The following is a 20,170-nucleotide window of genomic DNA, read 5'->3' as shown; positions in this document are numbered from 1 at the left end:
GCAGGTGATACTAAGAACTAATTAATAAAACTATGCTCCTAATGAAGGCATCTGTACAATATTAAAGCTAACAGTTGGTTATTTCTTCAGTGTTTAATCAGCCATTAACGCTCCTTACCGCAACTATATTCCAGTACTGTGCAAACTTCTTTCCTTGCAAATGGGAGGAAATGACTTTTTTATTTTCCTTCATCTATACAGCGGCTGTTACCACCTTTGTTCCAATGAAGTGAAAGGGTGGGGGAAGAGAAACGATGCTAAAAAAAGAAAAAACAAACCCAAAGATGTTCCACTGGCTTCAGAAAAAGACATTGATTTAGGCCTAAACTCATCAGGAATGGGTTAACAAAATTAATAAGGATCTCACCCACACACCTCCCACAGCGTCTGACAAGAGACCTGGTCTTCCTCACCTAGCACACACCAGCACACGAGTGAAAAAGGAAACTCGCTTTGGTAATGGTCCCACTTCTTTCTGCTTTCCCATTTAGAGTCAATGAAATAGATTAACTAATCCAACATCAGAATGAGGAATAATGGATCAGAATAATCTTCTGTAGAGTGCCAACACACTTGCAGGTGCTGGTGATGCTAAACAGGCTTTTTAATTATGCGTTTACAATAGTGCCAGGAGGCACTGTTATAAAGTCTAAATGGAAAATTGTTTAGATGACTGTGTCTGTCGGTTCATGATCTCCATTTAACAAGATTTGCTAGGGGCAACTTCAGAACCATCCTTGAAAAATCACTCTGAATTCTAGTGGATAAGGAAAATATTTGTGTGCTGTGAAAATGAGGTTTGACAAATGCCAGACAAAAGCAATACACAGAACAGAGAGTGCCACATCACATGGGTTATATTCATCCATACTCCCTCAACTTCATATGAGGCTCTCCACTGCTAACCAGTATATAGCAAATAATTTCAGTCCAGCTAACGTGACATGAAGAAATTTGCAAACTGGCCATGTTTGCCTATCCTTGAGAATGTAGACTTTTAATACTATGGATGTAAAGCCAGTGTCACTTTACACCATTTTCTTAATTTTCCTAGTTTACATTACTCTCCCAACTTTCTATCATCCTGAAAAAGCTCAGATAAAAATGTCTGTCTGCCTTAATAAACTGGTTTCTGAGTCCTTGAAGACACTTTGCCCATCACACATTTATCCTAACAAAAGCTTACTTGTTAAGAAAAGCTAGAAGAACTTGACATATGTAATGTGTCATCAAAAACTCTTGGTTTTGTTTCCACTAGGCTGGAACAAAAACTCATAGATGTTGGGTAAAAGGGTCGTTGGTTTAAGATAGCCAGGGAACAATTCCATGAATGTTTTACAGTTAATGTTAGGGAAGAGAACAGTTTATTGTCTTTGCCATCTAGAAATCTGAGTAGTAAGTAGAGTTGGCTTGGGTGTAAAATCTGAGATTCTTTAATAACAAAAATTATAGACAGAACTTCCCTAAATTGCTCACAGTTCCAGACACGTAATAAATCTGCAAGTAATTCCCCCTGGATTCCTGTGGACTGTTAGTTTGTTCTAGTATGTGAAACTGCAAAAACTTACATTTATATCATCCCCTCCTAGCAAGCCTTCCCATTCTGTATAGGGCAGACAGTGTTGAAAAATGGATAAGATTAAATGAAAAAAACCCCAACTTTTATAATTGTTGGAAAATAATAGTGTCCTGGACGAAGAGTTGACAGTCACTATAGATATTGTTCAACAGGTATTTGCATGAATAGTTTAAAAAATTTAGATATGTCATAGAATCATAGAATAGTTTGGGTTGGAAGGCACCTTGAAAGGTCATCTAGTCCAACCCCCCTGCAATGAGCAGGGACATCTTCAACTAGATCAGGTTGCTCAGAGCCCCATCCAGCCTGACCTTGAATGTTTCCAGGGAGGGGGCATCTACCACCTCTCTGGGCAACCTCTTCCAGTGTTTCACCACCCTCACAGTAAAGAATTTCTTCCTTATATCTAGTCTGAATCTACCCTCTTTTAGTTTAAAACCATTACCCCTTGCCGTATCACTACACTCCCTGTTAAAGAGTCCCTCCCCATCTTTCCTGTAGGCCCCCTTTAAGTACTGGAAGGCCGCTATAAGGTCTCCCTGGAGCCTTCTCTTCTCCAGACTGAACAACCCCACCTCTCTCAGCCTTTCCTCATAGGAGAGGTGTTCCATCCCTCTGATCATTTTTGTGGCCCTCCTCTGGACCCACTCCAACAGCTCCGTGTCTTTCCTGTGCTGTGGACTCCAGAGATGGATGCAAGACTCCAGGTGGGGTCTCACCAGAGCAGAGCAGAGCAGAGGGGCAGAATCACTTCCCTCGACCTGCTGGCCATGCTTCTATTGATGCAGCCCAGGATACGGTTGGCTTTCTGGGCTGCGAGCTCACATTGCTGGTTCACGTCCAGCTTTTCATCCACCAGTACCCCCAAGTCCTTCTCCGCAGGGCTGCTCTCAATCCCTTCATCCCTCAGCCTGTATTGATACCGGGGGTTGCCCCAACCCAGGTGCAGGACCTTGCACTTGGCCTTGTTGAACCTCATGAGGTTCACATGGGCCCACTTCTTGAGATTGTCCAGGTCCCTCTGGATGGCATCCCGTCCCTCAGGCGTGTCAACTGCACCACTCAGCTTGGTGTCATCTGCAAATTTGCTGAGGGTGCACTCGATCCCACTGTCTATGTCATTGATGAAGATATTAAACAGTACTGGTCTCAATATGGACCCCTGAGGGACACCATTCATCACTAATCTCCATCCGGACATTGAGCCATTGACCAGTACTCTCTGGATGCGACCATCCAGCCAATTCCTCATCCACCGAACAGTCCACCCATCAAATCCATATCTCTCAAATTTAGAGAGAAGGACGTTGTGGGGGACCGTGTCAAAGGCCTTACAGAAGTCCAGATAGATGACATCCATAGCTCTTCCCTTGTCCACTGATCTAGTCACTCCATCATAGAAGGCCACTACGTTGGTCAGGCAAGAGTTGCCCTTGGTGAAGCCATGCTGGCTGTCTCGAATCACCTCCCTGTCCTCCATGTGCCTTAGCATAGCTTCTAGGAGGATCTGTTCCATGATCTTCCCAGGCACAGAGGTGAGGCTGACAGGTCGGTAGTTCCCAGGGTCCTCCTTTCTACCCTTTTGAGAAATGGCTGCAATGTTTCCCTTTTTCCAGTCGCCGGGGACTTCACCTGACTGCCATGACTTTTCCAATATCATGGGGAGTGGCTTGGCAACTACATCAGCCAGTTCCCTCAGGACTCTGGGATGCATCTCGTCAGGTCCCATAGACTTATGTATGTTCAGGTTCCTCAGGTGGTCATGAACCTGATCTTCTCTTACAGTGGGAGGGGCTTTGCTCCCCCAGTCCCCATCTTGCAGTCCATCCACTCGAGAGGTGTGGGAAGAGAGGTTGCCAGTAAAGACTGAGGCAAAGAAGTTGTTGAGCACCTCAGTCTTCTCCTCGTCCGTTGTTAAGTTTGCCAGTTGTGTTCATCGGCAGGGGTACACTTTCTTTGACCTTCCTTTTCTGGCTGACGTACCTGTAGGAGCCCTTCTTATTATTCTTTGCATCCCTTGCCAAGTTGTGCTCCAGCCACACCTTGGCCTTCCTGACTGCACCCTTACACAACTGGGCACGGGAAAATTATGTAGCCATATACTACAGTCAGATCCCCTCTTAGACCTCTTTTCTCCAAGCTAAATGAGCCCAGTTCCTTTAGCTTCTTCTTATATGCCATGTATTCCAGCCCTCTAACCACCTTAGTGGTCCTTTACTGGACTTGCCTTAATTTGTTCATCTCTTCTACCAGGTGGCTCCACAACAGGACAGAGAATCTTACATGTGGCCTCACTAATGTTGAGAAAGGAAAATAATCACTTCCCTCTACTTACTGACCACACTTGCTAATGCATCTCAGAATGCATTTAGCCTTCATTGCTGCAAGGCACTGCTGACCGACCCATGTTCAACTTGTTTCTAGGAGCTCTAGATCCTCTTCTGCAGAGCTATTTTTCTACCTAGCAGATCAGTGCCTAGCCTGTGATTTGAGTCATTCTGTCCCATGTGAAGGACTTGTATTTGTCATTGATTAAGTTTCATAGAAGGCATTTGTTGGTGAATATAAAAAAAAAGTTCCTGCAAAAGATCAGTGCAAAAAACAGACAATGAAATTAAGTAGCAAAGATCTGGCAAGCCAGTACTTTTTTAAACTATGGGGGAAAAATTTTCAATAATCATCTGGTATTCTTAGCAGAGTTTATAAGCACTTTACATCAATTACTAAGCCTCTGGGGAGCACTCCCTCCCGTGTAAGAGGATAGACTGTGTAGATTAGAACTATGTTAGATTACATTTAGTAGGTTTTAAGACAGAGTAGATGTAGAAAGCATTGCATCGAACCAGCTAACATGCAAATTAGAGACGAAGACAACCGGCCTGGCTGAACAGGGAGCTTTTGCTAGGAGTCAGGAAAAAAAGGACAGTTTATCATCTCTGGAAGAAAGGGCAGGCAACTCAGGAGGAGTACAGGGATCTTGTTAGGTCATGCAGAGAGGAAATTAGGCAAAAGCTCAGCTAGAACTCAATCTGGCCACTATTGTAAGGGACGACAAAAAATGTTTTTACAAATATATTAACAGTAAAAAGAATCCCAAGGAGAATATCTATCCTTTAATGGATACAGAGGGGAACATTGCCACCAGAAATGAAGAAAAGGCTGAGGTAATTAATGCCTTCTTTGCCTCAGTCTTTAATAGAGAGACCAGTTACCCTCAGGGTACTCTGCCCCCTTGTCGGAGAATGCAACAAGTCTACGGAATTCCTGACAGTTCGAGAACAGCGCGACCTTGAGCAGCTTGTAGTGTATCCTTGAGAGTCTGGAAAGATCCGAGAAGACCAGTACAAAAACAAGATAGTGATAAGAAGAACCGTCCTGACAAACTCTCCAATCATGAATTGTTAGTTACTAACTAAGCCAATCATATACTAACACATACTCTGAAGAAGGGGATAAAAAGATGTGTTAGAACAATAAAGTAGCCATTTTGCATGATCTATTACTTGTCGTGTCCGTCTCTACCGCAAGAAATGGTGACCCCAACGCATCTGAGCGAAGAGATCATCTAACGGCGATACATCTAGCACTAGCGAGAAGTATACCAGCAGCGACGAGAGCTGTGAAAGAGCATACCGGCAGCGAGAAAAGCTGCGGAGACAGAGCCCGGTGAAGCTGAGAGCAGTGGAATCTGCCTGGTGCGGACCAGAGCCTAGACACATAATAAGGTGAGCCACCAGGGACTAAACTGTTATAATGGGGCAGCAATTAACTAAGGAAGAGGAGACGATTTTGTCTACCTGGAAAGCCCTATTAAAAAGAAAAGGGCTTAAAACCTCAGAACAAAACCTGAGAAGGATTTTATTGTGGTGTAAGACCCAAGGCTTTCCAGCCACAACACTTACTGCGTTTAGTGTGGGTGCATGGCAATCTGTGGCCTTGAAAATGTTTGATGAGATCTCTAAAGGACAGAAAGAGCTGTGCGAGTTCGCTGTCATATGGCGGTTATTAACTGAGACTCTGAAAGAATGGAAAGCAGAATGTGATGCAAAAGATCAGCAAAAGAAAGATGAGAAATCAGAAAATGTTAGCAAGGAAAAAGCTTCTGCTCAAGTAACAGCTGCGGCCGATGCTGCAATCTCAGCAGTTGCGGGCAGAAAACCCCTCACGAGCAAAATCAGGTCATACCCTTATCCACCTCCTCCTACTACGCCATTAATTACTTTACCAGGCGATGAGGGGCCCTCCTCACCTACTGGTGCGGCAGCGGAAGGGGTGACTACATAAGCCCCCCCCCCCCCCCGAGGAGAAAAATGCAGCGATTAACACCGAGCCGGAAAGTGCAGGCCGTACTGAAATTGAGGGCCGAAAGGACGGTGAGAGTCAAACTGAATATGAGGGCCGAACAGAAAGTGAGAGCCAAAATGAAACTGAGGCAGAAAAAGCTCTAATTGACGCTATGCGATCTCTGCAGCTCGCAGATAAAACCATACTGAAAGAACCCCTGCCATGGACTCTCCCTCCATCCACAGTCACTGTAGTCCCGAGATCCCCTGATTAATTTTGTGAGGGAGTTAGAAGATGTGCTGCCGACTCTGGCAACTGGGATCTAGTAGAACGCCTCAGCCCGTGCTCTCTAACCCCAGCATATCTAAAGCCTCTAGATAACGCAGCAGAGGCTCCTGTTACATTTCCTGTTTTCAAAGCTGCTGCAGGCACAAACCGGCACGATGAGCACAATCCAATCGGCTGGAGAGTAGTGCAGGATTTGCAGAATAAAGTACAAAACTATGGAATCAATTCTCCTGAGGTGATGCAACTTATTCGTATAATCAGCACAGATCTGCTGTGTCCATATGACATTATGCATCTGGCACAAGTGCTGTTTCAGCCCGTACAATTGCAAGTATTTCAATCCACTTGGAGGCAGATGGCACGCGCAGCGGCGCTGCATAATTCACGACTGCCACAGGATGACCCGAGATTAGGCCTTGGAGCGGATGCTTTGCTTGGTGAAGGGCAGTATAGTAACCCTCAGCTGCAGGCTACATGGCCTCCGATGGCTCTCGAACAAGCACAAAATCTAGGGCTTATGGCAATAAAGCGAACCATGGACATGGCAGCTCCGAAGCAAAAATATGCCACTATCCACCAAGGCCCCACAGAACCCTTTTTACAGTTTGTAGAAAAAATATCTGCCACCCTGCAAAAACAGGTAGAAGATGAGGTGTTAAGGCAAATGCTATGCAAACAGTTGGCAAAAGATAATGCTAATGTGGACTGTCAAAAGATCATACAGGCTTTACCAGGAGATCCTTCTGTCCCCGACATGGTAGCTGCATGTTCTAAAGTTGGGACACTGGAACACACGGTGGCCACCCTAGCCAATGCTATGAGAAATTCTGGAAAGTGCTTTGGGTGTGGCATTGAAGGGCACATCACGGTAACTTCTCCACACAAAACATCACCAGGTAAACAACCGGTGCACCACTCACCGGAGATTATTTGCAAGAAATGCGGAAAATTAGGACATTTTGCAAAACAATGTCGTTCCAAATTTCATGCTAATAGGCAGACGCTACAGGGAAACGACAAAACGAGCGCGAGAGGGCGCGCGAGGACAACAAATCCCCTCCCGACAGCCGGCCAACTCCCCTCTCTGAACAATTGTCAGCCGCAACAGCTGGCTCAGCAGAGTTGAATGTATCCACCGCCGACACAGTAACTCTAGTCACGAAAGACATCGTTAAGGTCCCTCTTGATGCAAGGGGTCCTATAGGACGGGGACCAAGTGCATTGCTATTGGGAAGATCAAGTAGCATGTTAAATGGAATAATTGTACATGTGGGAGTTACTGATGCTGATTTTACAGGTCAAATTTGCGCGATGGTTTCAACCCACCAGTAACAATCCCTAAAGGTACTCGTATTGCTCAACTTGTTCCTTTTTCGAGTTCTATTTCAAAAGCAGAACAGTGACTGCGATGCGATGGAGGCTTCGGCTCTACGGGACCCCCTCAGGTCTGCTGGTCTCAGACTGTCTCATCATCCCAACCACATATGACGTGCAGGCTGTCGAATCACGGAAGATCTCCGACTACAGTAAGGCTTGCAGGGCTCCTGGACACCGGAGCTGATGTGACTATTATAGCCAACTATCTGTGGCCATCTACCTGGCCCACAGAGGAGGCTGGTATGGGAGTAGTGGGGCTGGGAGGATCCAGACGAGCAAAGATGGCAGCCACTCCAGTTCCGATTACCAATCCTGAGGGCCAACAAGCAGTTGTTAAACCATATGTCATGGCAGCTCCCCTCAATTTATGGGGGAGGGATTGCTTGTCGCAGTGGGGGGTGAGAATTATCACAGATTTTTAACGGGGGCCACTGCGCTGCAGGGTGTTAGACAACCCACGCTTGTTTTATCCTGGTTAACAAATAACCCTGTGTGGGTGGATCAGTGGCCCCTACCAACTGAAAAATTAAAGGCCATGCAAGAATTGGTAGCAGAACAACTAGCTGCCGGACACATTGAACCATCTCACAGTCCGTGGAATACTCCAGTGTTTGTGAAAAAAAAGAAATCAGGAAAATGGCGATTTTTGCATGACCTGCGGCAAGTTAATGTTGTCATGGCCATGATGGGGGCTCTGCAACCAGGCATGCCTTCACCTGCCATGATCCCTCAAGATGGGAAATCATTTTCATGGACCTTAAGGACTGTTTTTTTACAATTCCATTAGCTTCCCAAGATAAAGAAAAAATTGCATTTTTCTGTGCCTTCTATCAATCATGCAGAACCAGCAAACAGGTATCAATGGAGAGTTCTGCCGCAGGGCATGGAAAATTCACCAACCACTTGTCAATCGTTTGTTGCACAAGCTCTGTCAACTGTAAGGGAAAAATTCCCTACTAGTTATAGTTATCAGTATATGGATGACATTCTGTTAGCATCAGACAACAAGGAGCAGTTGAATGAAAAATTTGGCCATGAATTTGCTACAACAATATGAGTTAGTTATTGCCCCTGAAAAAGAGCAAAAAATAGCACCCTGGAAATATTTGGGCATGACAATTACAAATAAGCAGGTTGTGCCCCAACCTGTGAAACTTAACCTTGCGGTTAAGACACTTAATGATGTACAGAAATTAATGGGATCCTTGAACTGGATCAGGCCCTATCTTGGACTGACCAATTCGCAGTTACAACCTCTATTGGACCTATTAAAACATTCCAATGATCCAACAGAACCCAGAATATTGAATAAGGAAGCGTTAAATGTAATTCACAGGGTGGAACAATGTATATACAAGAAATTTGTTTCTCGAATAGATCTGTCTCAATTGGTACAATTCTTTGTACTAATTGACAAAACTGTGCCATTTGGTGCTTTGGTGCAGTGGAATTCTGAGTGGGATCACCCATTACATATTTTAGAATGGATGTTTTTGTCATTTCTGGCCACGAAAAACTGCTCCTGGCTTGTTTGAACTTATTGCTGATGTAATCATAAAAGCCAGAAAACGATGTTTAGAACTAACAGGACGTGATCCAGCTACGATTGTTTTACCTGTTCAAAATTGGTACTTTGAATGGTGTCTGGCAAACAATTATGAGCTGCAAGCGGATATGGCGGGTTTTCAAGGACAGATCTCGTATCATCTACCGTCACACCCGCTCCTGAAATTTGCTCGAGAAATACCATTTGGTCAGAAAAACTTAAGCCAGCCGGAACCTGTGAAAGGCCCCACTGTCTTTACAGATGGTTCTGGAAAAACAGGTAAAGCAGCAGTAGTTTGGTGTGAGAACAATAACTGGAACAGCAAAGTAGTATATCAAAATGGTTCTCCACAAGTAGTAGAGCTGCATGCAATGGCTGTTGCTTTTTCTATTTTTTCTACTCCTGTAAATATTGTAACTGACTCAGTGTATGTAGCTAATCTAGTTTCTCAACTAGACAAAGTGGCTTTGACCATGTCAGACAATCAATTATTATTTGATGTGCTTTTAGAACTCTGGAAAAGTATTCAACTACGAACAGAACCTTATTTTATCATGCATATCTGGAGTCATACCACTTTACCAGGATTTTATATGGAAGGTAATGCCAGAGCGGATGCTCTTGTTTCTGCTATGGCTCTGACTACTGTTCCTAACATCAAGCAACAAGCTATATTATCACATCAATTTTTTCATCAAGGTTTTCGAGCTTTACGAAGGCAGTTTGGTTTGTCCCATGCTGAAGCTTGCTCTATTGTAGCTGCTTGTCCTGATTGCCAAGGAATTCACACTCCAGCGTATTTTGGTACTAATCCCAGAGGTATACAAGCTTTACAGATTTGGCAATCTGATGTTACTCATATCAATGAAATTGGCAGACAAAAATATGTTCATGTTTCTATTGATACTTATTCTCATGCTTTGGTAGCAACAGCACATAATGGAGAAACAGGAAAAGATGTAATTCGACATTTCCAGAAGGCTTTCGCATGCTTGGGGTGCCTCGCCAAATTAAAACAGACAATGGCCCAGCATATGCTTCACGAAAAGTTCAAACATTTTTTAATCTGTGGGGTGTTACTCATGTTACAGGAATTCCCCATTCCCCAACAGGACAAGCAATTGTTGAGTGTGCACATGGCATGTTGAAGCAGCAGCTTCAAAAACAAAAAGGGGGAATGGTTGGGGAACCACCACAGGCATGTTTAGATAAAGCAGTTTATGTTCTTTCTCCATTATGGGGATAATTCTTCCCTACCTCCTCTTTTTCAACACTTCTCTCTGTTCAACACAGAATTTACAAAAGGGTATCAAAGTACATGTTAAAGATTTAATTACTGGTCAGTGGAGTGGACCATGTGAGCTATTAACCTGGGGAAGGGGTTATGCTTGTGTTTCCACAGATGCTGGTCCTCGCTGGGTTCCTGCCCGGTGTGTTCGGCCTGTATTGGAACCTGCCTCAGGGTGAAGGATGGGTGGTCTCACAACCTAAACAAAATGTTTGGGTCACTTTAGCAAACATGACACACCAGGACACCTTGTGTTTCGCCACCGCAGCCCCTGAAAATCCATTCTCTACATGCTTGGTAGGACTACCTGTGGACACCTGGCCGAACCCACTGCAGATCCCGAATCTCTGTAATTCTCCAAAAAGTTGTACAAACAACTGGGATCGTGTGTATGCGCATCTGTTCACCAGTCACCCAGGAACCCCAAGAGTTAGAATTATTAGGATCTGTAATGATGGATGCTTATGTGTTTTTTAATTACTCTTATAGCAATACTGCTCGCCGAGGCCAAAATATTAATGCAACTAGTAGTCTCTATCGCAATGCAACTGCATGGTGTAATTATACCGCACCTAATGCTTCACGATCTTCTGTTGTTCCTTCTGCGCTACCTCCTGGTGTGTTTTTAATCTGTGGAGATCGTGCCTGGGGAAGCATTCCATCTAAACTGAATGGAGGCCCGTGTAGCCTCGGACGCCTCACATTATTAACACCAAATATGTTAACAATTCTGAACATGACTCGAAAACATAGACGAGTCCAAAGGTCTGTTCATCAGTTTGGCAGTTCCTGTCAAGATGAGGTTGAATTCTGGAATCGAGGCCAGATTTTAGCAGCCTCCATATTGTCACCAGGAGCTGGCGTTGCAAATGCCTTAAGAACTTTAAATAAGTTGGGATGTTGGCTTAGTAAGCAATCTAAGGCTACCTCTTTAGCGTTAAGTGGCCTTCTAACTGATGTCGGTAGTGTTAGACATGCTACGCTACAAAATAGAGCTGCAATTGATTTCTTGCTTTTAGCACAAGGACACGGTTGTGATGAGTTTGAAGGGATGTGTTGTATGAATCTATCCGATCATTCAGAATCCATTTTCAGTAGTATTCAACAATTAAAGAAGGGAGTCAGGAAGCTGACAGAAAGCGATGAATTAGATTGGCTGACAAAGATGTTCGAGGGTTGGGGATTGTCTGGATGGTTGATATCTCTGCTCAAGACTGTGGGGGTAGTTATCCTGGTTGTGATAACTGTGCTCCTAATGCTGCCCTGTCTTTTCAGCCTTCTGCAAAGGGCCCTGCAGAGGGCAGCTGGGACAATATTTTTAGCACAAAAACAAAAAGGGGGAATTGTCGGGGAATGCAACGAGTGTACGGAATTCCTGACAGTTCGAGAACAGCGCGACCTTGAGCAGCTTGTAGTGTATCCTTGAGAGTCTGGAAAGATCTGAGAAGACCAGTACAAAAACAAGATAGTGATAAGAAGAACCGTCCTAACGAACTCACCAATCATGAATTGTTAGTTACTAACCAAACCGATCAGATACTAACACATACTCTAAAGAAGGGTATAAAAAGGTGTGTTAGACCAATAAAGTAGCCATTTTGCATGATCTATTACTTGTTGTGTCCGTCTCTACCGTGACACCCCCTGAGCTGGAAGGCAAGGATGAAGATCAGAACATACCCCCCTTAATCCAGGAGGAAATAGTTAATGACCTGCTATGCCATCTGGACACTCACAAATCTATGGGACCAGAGAGGATCCATCCAAGAGTACTGAGGGAACTGGCGAAGATGCTTGCCAAGCCACTCTCCATCATCTATCAGCAATCCTGGTCAACAGGGGAGGTCCCAGAGGACTGGAGGCTTGCCAATGTGACGCCCATTTACAAGAAGGTTCAGAGGGAGGATCCGGGGAACTACAGGCCTGTCAGCCTGACCTTGGTACCGGGGAAGATTATGGAACGGTTTGTCTTGAGAGCACTCACATGGCAAGTCCAGGACAAGCAGGGGATCAGGCCCAGTCAGCATGGGTTTATGAAAGGCAGGTCCTTCTTGACCAACCTGATCTCCTTCTATGACCAGGTGACCCGCCTAGTGGATGAGGGAAAGGCTGTGGATGTTCTCTTCCTTGACTTCAGCAAGGCCTTTGACACTGTCTCTCATGGCATACTGCTTGAGAAGCTGGCAGCTCGTGGCTTAGACAAGTGTACTCTTCGCTGGGTGAAAAACTGGATGGATGGACGAGCCCAGAGGGTTGCGGTGAATGGGGTGAAATCCACTTGGCGGCGGGTCACAAGTGGTGTTCCCCAGGGCTCAGTATTGGGGACAGTTCTCTTTAATATCTTTATCAATGATCTGGATAAGGGGATTGAGTGCACCCTCAGCAAGTTGGCAGACGACACCAAGTTGGGAGGCAGGGTCGATCTGCTTGAGGGTAGGGAGGCTTGTATTGGTTTTGTTTGGCAAGGTTTTGGTAGCGGGGGGGGGGGGGGGGGGGTTACAGGAGTGGCTTCTGTAAGAAGCTGCTGGAAGCTTCCCCTGTGTTCGAGAGAGAGCGAGCCCATACCAGCCGGCTCTAAGACGGACCCGCTGCTGGCCAAGGCCGAGCCAATCAGTGATAGTGGTAACGCCTCTGTGATAACATTTTTAAGACGGAAAAAAAAGTTGGGACGGGAGAGAAACTGCCGCCGGAGTGAGGAGTGAGAACATGTAAGAGAAACAAGCCTGCGGACACCAAGGTCAGTGAAGAAGGAGGGGGAGGAGATGCTCCAGGCGCCGGAGCGAAGATTCCCCTGCAGCCCGTGGTGAAGACCCTGGTGAGGCAGGCTGTCCCCCTGCAGTCCAGGGAGGTCCACGGTGGAGCAGATATCCACCTGTAGCCCGTGGAGGACCCCACGCCGGAGCAGGTGGGTTCCCGAAGGAGGCTGTGACCCCGTGGGAACCCCACGCTGGAGCAGGCTCCTGGCAGGACCTGCGGATCTGTGGAGAGAGGAGCCCACGGAGCAGGTTTTCTGGCAGGACTTGTGACCCCGTGGGGGACCCACGCTGGAGCAGTGTGCTCCTGAAGGACTGCACACCGTGGAATGGACCCATGCTGGAGCAGTTCGTGAAGAACTGCAGCCCGTGGGAATGGCCCACGTTGGAGGAGTTCGTGGAGGACTGTCTCCCGTGGGTGGGACCCCACGCTGGAGCAGGGGAAGAGTGTGATCAGCCCTCGTCCTGAGGAGGTGAAGCGGCAGAAAATAACGTGTGATGACCATAAACCCCATCCCTGTCCCCCTGTGCCGCTGGGGGGGCTTGGTGGTGAAATCCGGGAGGGTAGTTGTGCCCGGGAAGAAGGGAGGGGTGGTGGGAAGGTGTTCTGAGATTTCATTTTATTTCTCATTACCTTGCTCTGGTTGATTGGTAATAAATTGAGTTAATTTTCCCAAAACTGAGTGTGTTTTGCCCGTGACGGTAATAGTGAATGATCTCTCCTGTCCTTATCTCGACCCGCGAGCCTTTTGTTATATTTTCTCTCCCCTATCCAGCTGAGGATGGGGGAGTGATAGAACGGCTTTGGTGGGCACCTGGTGTTCAGCCAGGGTCAACCCATCACAAGGCTCTAGAGAGAGATCTGATCTGGACAGGCTGGATCGATGGGCCGAGGCCAATCGTATGAAGTTCAACAAGGCCAAGTGCCATGTCCTGCACTTCGGTCACAGCAACCCCATGCAGTGCTACAGGCTTGGGGAAGAGTGGCTGGAAAGCTGCCCGGCAGAGAAAGACCTGGGGGTGCTGGTTGACAGCCGGCTGAATATGAGCCAGCAGTGTGCCCAGGTGGCCAAGAAGGCCAATGGCATCCTGGCCTGTATCAGAAAAAGCGTGGCTAGCAGGAGCAGGGAGGTGATTGTTCCTCTGTACTTGGCCCTGGTGAGGCCACACCTTGAGTACTGTGTTCCGTTTTGGGCCCCTCACTACAGGAAAGACATTGAGGTGCTGGAGCGTGTTCAGAGAAGGGCAACCAAGTTGGTGAGGGGCCTGGAGCACAAGTCTTATGAGGAGCGGCTGAGGGAACTGGGGTTGTTTAGTCTGGAGAAAAGGCGGCTGAGGGGAGACCTTAGAGCTCTCTACAGCTACCTGAAAGGAGGTTGTAGTGAGGTGGGTGCTGGTCTCTTCTGTCAGGTGGTTGGAGATAGAATGAGAGGAAATGGCCTCAAGTTGCGGCAAGGGAGGTTTAGGTTGGATATTAGGAAAAATTTCTTTACTGAGAGGGTTGTCAGACATTGGAATAGGCTGCCCAGGGAAGTGGTTGAGTCACCATCCCTGGAGGTATTCAAAAAGCGCGTAGACAAGGCACTTCAGGACATGGTTTAGTGGGCATGGATGATGGTTGGACTCGATGATCTTGAAGGTCTTTTCCAGCCTAAATGATTCTATGATTCTATGAAATTGGCAATCAATGCAGAAGTAGTAGGCACATGCCTGTTGTCCCAAACTGAAAACTACTTCCGCCCAAAAGACCTAGTTGATCCCTCTGATACTCTTCTTCTGACAAATATTATACAAAATATGATTATTATATTCTGATTATATCAGAGAAAACTATTACATCAAGGCATTATTTGACCCTAAACGTGGGGTTTCAGAAAATCCTTCGGTTTCCAAAGCAAGCTGTTTGTTGCTCTTCATTTTCACAATACCTGCATTATCAGCCCATTGATTTACCATGATACTTGAGTTTTTTAGATAGAAGAAACTGTCTGTATGGATAATCAACTAAGAATATCTTTTACATATAAAGTTTATTTTTTATTTTGTTACTGTACTATCTGTGAGCCCTTATCTTGGACTTGGATACCGTTGTGTTAAGCAATGTGTTAAGTAACATAGAACAAAAAAGGCTATTCATGCTCAAGAAATCATTCTGTCTAAACTTTATACAGGGCATGATATATGGATTCAAAACAGACCAGGGAGAAGCAATGAGGAACCATTGCCCTCTGGAAAGGATAGTAATCATAGCATATGAGTGGCTAACCAGTTGTCCGGTTTTGTTGGCATGAATGCAAAAAAAAGGTTTAAAGAAGATGATCACTTAATCCCGGGACCTTTATATGAATTTTTTTCTAGTGCTGAGGGGATAAAGTACAATAAAGGGATGCAGCTATCTGTCTGAAAAAGTGTGCCAACTGGGGCCTCAAAGACTGACATCATGGGGCAGTCAGAAGCAGGAGTCAGCCTGTACGCACTGCTAGCAAGGGTGACAGCAGTGCAGCTGTCAAGAGTCTTGCACGTGAAAGTGAGCACTTACAGGTCCCATAGGGGAACCAGTGAGGAGATGGTCAGCAGTGGCATGGCATTCTGAACAGTTATAGCTGGGAAAGGCTAGCTTTGCCTAGCTTAGGTGTCCTGGTTTCGGCTGGGACAGAGTTAATTTTCTTCCTAGTAGCTGGTATAGTGTTATGTTTTGGATTTAGTATGAGAAGAATGTTGATAACACACTGATGTTTTCAGTTGTTGCTGAGTAGTGTTTATATTAAGTCAAGGATTTTTCAGCTTCTCATGCCCAGCCAGCAAGAAGGCTGGAGGGGCACAAGAAGTTGGGAGGGGACACAGCCAGGGCAGCTGACCCAAAGTGGCCAAAGGGGTATTCCATACCATGTGACGTCATGTCTAGTATATAAACTGGGGGGAGTTGACCTGTGGGTGGATCGCTGCTTGGGAACTAACTGGGCATTGGTCGGCGAGTGGTGAGCAATTGCATTGTGCATCACTTGTTTTGTATATTCCAGTTCTTTTATTATTATTATTATTGTAATTTTATTATTGTTATTACTATCATTATTAGTTTCTTCCTTTCTGTCCTGTTAAATTGTTCTTATCTCAACCCACGAGTTTTACCTTTTTTTTCTTCCCAGTTCCCTCCCCCAGCCCACTGGTTGTGGGGGAAGTGAGTGAGCGGCTGCGTGGTGCTTAGTTGCTGGCTGTGGTTAAACCACGACAACTCAGTAATGCCAGGACACACTAAATATAAGTGCAATAATAATGTATTTCAGTGCTGCCAGCTGCAAAATATTTCCAGTCATCCCTCTAATTTTGATTTAGCTTATATTTGGGAAAAACTCAACACAACAACAGCATTTAATAGTAGAACTCTTTGTGCAGAATTTGTTTTAATCTTATTTTTGTATGAAGTGCAGTAACTGTGGCACCATGTGGCAATTTAGATTAATAGAATTATAGAATGACAGAATCATAGAATAGAATCATAGAATGGTTTGGGTCGGAAGGGACCTTAAAGATCATCTAGTTCCAACCCTCTTGCCATGGGCAAGGATACCTTCCCCTAGACCAGGTCGCTCAAAGCCCCATCCAACCTGGTCTTGAACACTTTCAGGGATGGGGCATCCACAACTTCTCCAGGCAACCTGTTCCAGTATCTCACTCCCTCACAGCAAAGAATTTATTCCTAATATCTAATCTAAATTTACCCTCTTTCTGTTCAAAACCATTACCCCTTGTCCTATCACTACACTGCCTGTTAAAGAGTCCCTCCCCATCTTTCCTGTAGGCCCCCTTTAAGTACTGGAAGGCCGCTACAAGGTCTCCCCGGAGCCTTCTCTTCTCCAGGCTGAACAACCCCAACTCTCTCAGCCTATCCTCACAGGGGAGGTGCTCCAGCCCCCAATCATCTTCATGGCCCTCCTCTAGACCAGCTCGAGCAGGTCCATGTCTTTCTTATGCTGAGGGCCCCAGAGCTGAACACAGTACTCCAGGTGGGATTTCACGAGATCGGAGTAGAGGGGGAGAATCACCTCCCTCAACCTGCTGGTTACGTTTCTTTTGATGCAGCCCAGGATGCGATTGGCTTTCTGGCCTGAGAGCGCACATTGCAGGCTCATATTCAATTTTTCATCCACTGATAACCCCAAGACCATCTCCACAGGGCTGCTCTCAATCCACTCATCCTCCAGCCTGTATTTGTGCTTGAGATTGCCCTGACCCATGTGCAGGACCTTGCACTTGGCCTCGTTGTGTTGGGAATTGGCTTGATGAGAAAGGACATGGGTCTATGGAAAAGTTGTGCGAGCAGAGTTGTGTGTGAAAGAATGTCAGCCTGAGCAGCAAGACTAGGCCTTGGCCAAAGACTGCTGGCCTTGCTGATATCAGGAGAAAGACAGGGACGGTGTGATCTTGGCATAGTTTCCTAAGCAACTTTTCAACATCGTTGAACTTCATGAGGTTCGCACAGGCCCACCTCTCAAGCCTGTCAAGGACCCTCTGGATGGCATCCCTTCCCTCCAGCATGTCGACCACACCACACAGCTTGGTGTCATTGGCAAACTTGCTGAGAGTGCACTCAATCCCGCTGGCCATGTTGCCGACAAAGATGTTAAACAGCGTCGGTCCCAATACTGACCCCTGAGGAACGCCACTTGTCACTGGTCTCCACCCAGACATCGAGCCGTTGACTGCAACTCTTAGAGTGCAACCATCCAGCCAATTCCTTATCCACCAAGTGGCCTGTCCATCAAATCCATGTCTCTCCAATTTAGAGACAAGGATGTTGTGCAGGACAGTGTCAAATGCTTTGCAGAAGTCCAGGTAGATGACGTCAGTTGCTCTTCCCTTATCAACCAAAGCTGTAACCCTGTCACAGAAGGCCACCAAATTTGTCAGGCACGATTTGCCCTTAGTGAAGCCGTGTTGGTTGTCACCAAGCATCTCCTTCTTTTACATGTGCCTTAGCATAGTTTCCAGGAGGATCTGCTCCATGATTTTGCCAGGCACAGAGGTGAGACTGACTGGCCTGTAGTTCCCCGGGTCTTCCTTTTTTCCCTTTTTAAAAATGGGGGTTATGTTTCCCCTTTTCCAGTCACTGGGAACTTCCCTGGACTGCCATGACTTCTCAAATATGATGGATAGTAGCTTAGCCACTTCATTCACCAGTTCCCTCAGGACCCATGGATGCATCTCATCAGGTCCCATGGACTTGTGCACCTTCAGGTTCCTTAGATGGTCTCAAACCTGATCTTCTCTTACAGTGGGTGGTTCTTCATTCTCCCAGTCCCTGCCTTTGCCTTCTGTAACTTGGGCGGTGTGGCTGGAGCACATGTCAGTGAAGACTGAGGCAAAAAAGTCATTGAGTGCCTCAGCCTTCTCCACATCCCAGGTAACCAGGTCTCCTGTTTCCTTCTGGAGAGGGCCCACATTTTCCCTAGCCTTCCTTTTATCACCGACATACCTATGGAAGCTTTTCTTGTTGCCCTTGATGTCCCTGGCCAGATTTAATTCTATCAGGGCTTTAGCTTTCCTAACCTGATCCCTGGCTGCTCAGACAATTTCTCTGTATTCCTCTATATTGGCTTTGTGTGGCAAGGTTTTGGTAGCGGGGGGGGGGGGGGTGGTGGTTACAGGGGTGGCTTCTGTAAGAAGCTGCTGGAAGCTTCCCCTGTGTTCAAGAGAGAGCCTATACCAGCTGGGTCTAAGATGGACCCGCTGCCAGCCAAGGCCGAGCCAATCAGCGATAGTGGTAACGCCTCTGTGATAACATTTTTAAGAAGGAAAAAAGTTGCTGGGACAGACGGAAAATGGCAGCCGGAGAGAGGAGTGAGAACATGTAAGAGAAACAACCCTGTGGACACCAAGGTCAGTGAAGAAGGAGGGGGAGGAGATGCTCCAGGCGTCGGAGCGGAGATTCCCCTGCAGCCCATGGTGAAGACCATGGTGAGGCAGGCTGTCCCCCTGCAGCCCATGGAGGTCCACGGTGGAGCAGATATCCACCTGCAGCCCGTGGAGGACCCCATGCCGGAGCAGGTGGGTGCCAAAAGGAGGCTGTGACCCCGTGGAAACCCCGCACTGGAGCAGGTTCCTGGCAGGACCTGCGGATCTATGGAGAGAGGAGCCCACGCTGGAGCAGGTTTGCTGGCAGGACTTGTGACCCCGTGGAGGACCCACGCTGGAGCAGTGTGCTCCTGAAGGACTGCACACCGTGGAAGGGACCCATGCTGGAGCAGTTCGTGAAGAACTGCAGCCCGTGGGAAGGACCCAGGTTGGAGAAGTTCATGGAGGACTGTCTCCCGTGGGTGGGACCCCATGCTGGAGCAGGGGAAGAGTGTGATGAGCCCTCCCCCTGAGGAGGATGAAGCGGCAGAAAATAACGTGTGATGACCGTAAACCCCATCCCCGTCCCCCTGTGCCGTTGGGGGGGGGGGGGTTGGTAGAGAATCCGGGAGTGAAGTTGTGCCCGGGAAGAAGGGAGGGGTGGAGGGAAGGTGTTCTGAGATTTGGTTTTATTTCTCATTACCTACTCTGGTTGATTGGTAATAAATTGAGTTAATTTCCCCCAAGCTGAGTCTGTTTTTCCCGTGACGGTAATTGGTGGATGATCTCTCCTGTCCTTATCTCGACCCACACGCTCTTCGTTATATTTTCTCTCCCCTGTCCTGAAGAAGGAGGGGGAGTGATAGAACGGCTTTGATGGGCACCCGGCGTTCAGCCAGGGTTAACCCATCTCATCCTCCCAGGCTACCTGTCCTTGCTTCCACCCTCTGTAGGCTTCCTTTTTGTGTTTGAGTTTGTCCAGGAGCTCCTTCTTCATCCATGCAGGCCTCCTGGTGTTTTTGCCTGACTTCCTCTTTGTTGGGATGCATCACTCCTCAGCTTGGAGGAGGTGATCCTTGAATATTAACCAGCTTTCTTGGGCCCCTCTTCCCCCCAGGGCTGTATCCTATGGTACTCTACCAAGCAGATCCCTGAAGAGGCCAAAGTCTGCTCTCCTGAAGTCGAGGGTAGCAAGCTTGCTGTGTGCCCTCCTAGCTGCCTTA

The 20,170-nt window shown here is 46.8% G+C and overlaps 1 protein-coding gene across 1 annotated transcript; it reads right to left on the bottom strand.

Annotated features, from left to right (window-relative positions):
* Nucleotides 1-2,306: 2,306 nt before the first annotated feature.
* Nucleotides 2,307-18,659, bottom strand: LOC126035544 (uncharacterized; the record flags this gene model as incomplete). Its single annotated transcript, XM_049794183.1, is given in 4 exon segments — nt 2,307-3,495; nt 3,497-3,651; nt 17,132-17,371; nt 17,568-18,659. Coding segments are annotated over 4 exon segments (2,676 nt in total), but the record flags the coding sequence as incomplete, so codon positions are not given.
* Between the last annotated feature and the right edge of the window lie 1,511 nt (nt 18,660-20,170).

This window comes from Accipiter gentilis, chromosome W (assembly GCF_929443795.1).
Source record: "Accipiter gentilis chromosome W, bAccGen1.1, whole genome shotgun sequence".
Taxonomy (NCBI): Eukaryota; Metazoa; Chordata; class Aves; order Accipitriformes; family Accipitridae; genus Astur; species Astur gentilis.
This window is presented reverse-complemented; position numbering and strand designations above follow the sequence as displayed.